General features: G+C 30.8%; 1 protein-coding gene across 1 annotated transcript; it reads left to right on the top strand.

Moving 5' to 3' along the window:
* Positions 1-453: 453 nt before the first annotated feature.
* Positions 454-1675, top strand: LOC112710285 (auxin-induced in root cultures protein 12). Its single transcript, XM_025762444.3, has one exon. The coding sequence runs from the start codon at positions 736-738 to the stop codon at positions 1450-1452; it is 717 nt and encodes a 238-aa protein (XP_025618229.1). The 5' UTR covers positions 454-735; the 3' UTR covers positions 1453-1675.
* The last annotated feature ends 912 nt before the right edge of the window (positions 1676-2587 follow it).

Below are 2587 nucleotides of genomic sequence, written 5' to 3'. Positions count from 1 at the left end.
TAAGGATTACTAGAGTAATTAAACCTAAATTAAACTACACAAATACATTGATAGCTAATTTTAGTTTACAAATAGAATTTTTTTAAAAAATTATTATTGACATATTTTATGTAAAATTATATATAAAACTTTTAATTTTAATTTTTTAATAAATGAACTTTTAGTATACGATGAAAATCTTTTATATTTGGCTTGAGTTCTTAGATTCAAACTTTATTATTATAATATAAAAGTTAATATTCGAAGAATAACGACCATATTACAGTACATCAAAATTAGTTATTATTATAAAATATATATTATAAATAAATGAAATTATATACAAATATACAGTGAATAATTTTAATTTTAGTATATAAATAAAATAGAATTTTTGTAAGTATAAATATTGTACTATCAATACAGTATAAATACTCAAATAAGTGTATCCCAATTTTCATGGCATACTTTTATGGAAGATTCTTGAGTGCCTATGTTTTTCTTTGTTTAAAAATGGTCTAAAAGTAGAAGTAGAGGATAGTGGAACTTACGGTTTTATTTGAACTTATCTTTTTATTTTTGAAGAGATACTTACTTTTATACCTTTTATAGTACGATTGCTTTATATCTTATCAAAATATTATTGCTTTTACACATCTTTTGGTCTCCACGCGCCCCCACTTTCTTCTATATATTCCTTCTCCCCACAACAAACCACAAAAGCCACTTCACTTAACCCTCTTTTCTCCTTCATCAATGGCTTCCCAAACCCTCTTAGTCTCCATTGCCATCTTCATCACCCTCTTTTCTTCCACAGTACACTCTCTCACCTGTAAATCTCAGAAGCTTTCCGGATCCCAAACCTACGCTAACTGCACCGATCTCTCCGCCCTCGGCGCCACCCTCCACTTCACCTACAACGCCACCAACAGCTCCATCTCCGTCGCATTCTCCGCCGCGCCTCCGTCCAACGGGTGGGTTGCCTGGGGAGTCAACACCGCCGGCGGCGGCATGATCGGAGCACAGGCACTCATCGCCTACAAACACAGCGACGGAAAACTCGCCGTTGACTTGTACAATCTCACCTCGTACGGCGGCATTGACCCCGTCAAGAAACTCTCCGTCGACACCTGGGACGTGTCGGCGGAGGAGTCTAGCGGCGCTGTGACGATCTATGCGGGGGTTAAGATTCCGGCGAAGGCTGACAACGTTAGCCAGGTGTGGCAGGTGGGACCCGTGGTGAGCGGGAAACCAGGAAAGCATGACATGGGGAAAGAGAATCTTTCAGCGAAGTCAGCGCTGCCGGGAACCGCTGCGTCGACGGTGGCTCCGGCGCCGGCAAGTGGTTCTGGTGGGAACACCACGGGCGGTGGTGGTAACAAGAGTGGTGCGGCTTCGTTGATGGGTGAGAGATTCAGTTTGGGATTTTACCTTGCTGTGATTTTGGTTATGGCGGGTTTCTTGAGCATGTGATTGTGATTGTGATTGAGAAATCAGATTTTATATTTTATATTTATTTTATATTAATAGTTGAGAAGTTCTTGTTCCGCATCAACATAATCTTACCCACTTCATATTTTCAACTTTGAAGCACTCGAAATAAATGTGGGTCCTAATATTTTCTTTTGTAATTTTAGTACGTGTATATTTTTTTGTAGTAGACATTGTTTTAATATTAATATTTTTTTAATAAGTACATATTTTTTGTTTTATTAATTAAAAAATAATTTAAATATACAATAAATTGATGATAAATTTATTTTTATATAGATATTAAGAGTGTTTATTATATAAATTAAATAATATTTTTCTTTTAGTTAAGATGCTTTTAAATATTTATAATTTTATATAGGTTCGCGTGTTCAAAATGCAAATATATATTAAGCCGTGGAAAGAAATATGGTTGGAAAAGATTTTTTTTTATGATTATTGCTGTTTTTATTTGCTGTTATTTTTTATTGCTTATTATGGTTCATCCGTTCATGTATAATTTTGTTTCCTTTTTTGGTAAAAAAACTTTGCATTTTATTTTTGGAAATAAATAATTAGTTATATACGTTAATGAATTATTATGATAAATCAATATAGGAAGATGCGGTTGTCTAAAATTTAAGGTAAGCTCTCTGCTCGCCACAGGACTTTCCATTTTTTTTCTATTATTTTATAAATTTGATCACTATATATTCTTTCGTCTATATCTCTTATAATGTGAAAGTCTCACATGTAGTCTTTGATAATTTATATCTTTGATATGTTTATCTTACTCGAGTATTCTTGGTTTTTTTTTTCTTAATTTATTTTTTTAATTATATTTTATAATAATATATAAAATTTAATTTTAATGTACTGACAATTTTATAAAATATTTTATACAATTATTTAATTTCATTTGTTTTTTTTAGATGATTGTAGTTAATATTAAGAATAATTATTTTTATTTTTATTGTATTACGTAATTAAATATATATAAAATTATTTTATTCATTTTAAGTAGTGTATCAAAATTATATTTTAATATATATCAAATTTTATTCATTTGAAATTTAGCAGAACAACTAAAAGCATAAATTAAAAATCTTAATTATTTAAAAAAATAAATTAATTTATT

This window comes from Arachis hypogaea, chromosome 9 (assembly GCF_003086295.3).
Source record: "Arachis hypogaea cultivar Tifrunner chromosome 9, arahy.Tifrunner.gnm2.J5K5, whole genome shotgun sequence".
Lineage (NCBI taxonomy): Eukaryota > Viridiplantae > Streptophyta > Magnoliopsida > Fabales > Fabaceae > Arachis > Arachis hypogaea.
Note: the sequence above shows the minus strand (reverse complement) of the source record. Positions and strands in the feature narration are given on the sequence as shown.

Bases quoted from the DNA above. Each gene is read 5' to 3' on its own strand.
- LOC112710285 (XM_025762444.3), top strand. From the start codon at position 736: ATGGCTTCCCAAACCCTCTTAGTCTCCATTGCCATCTTCATCACCCTC.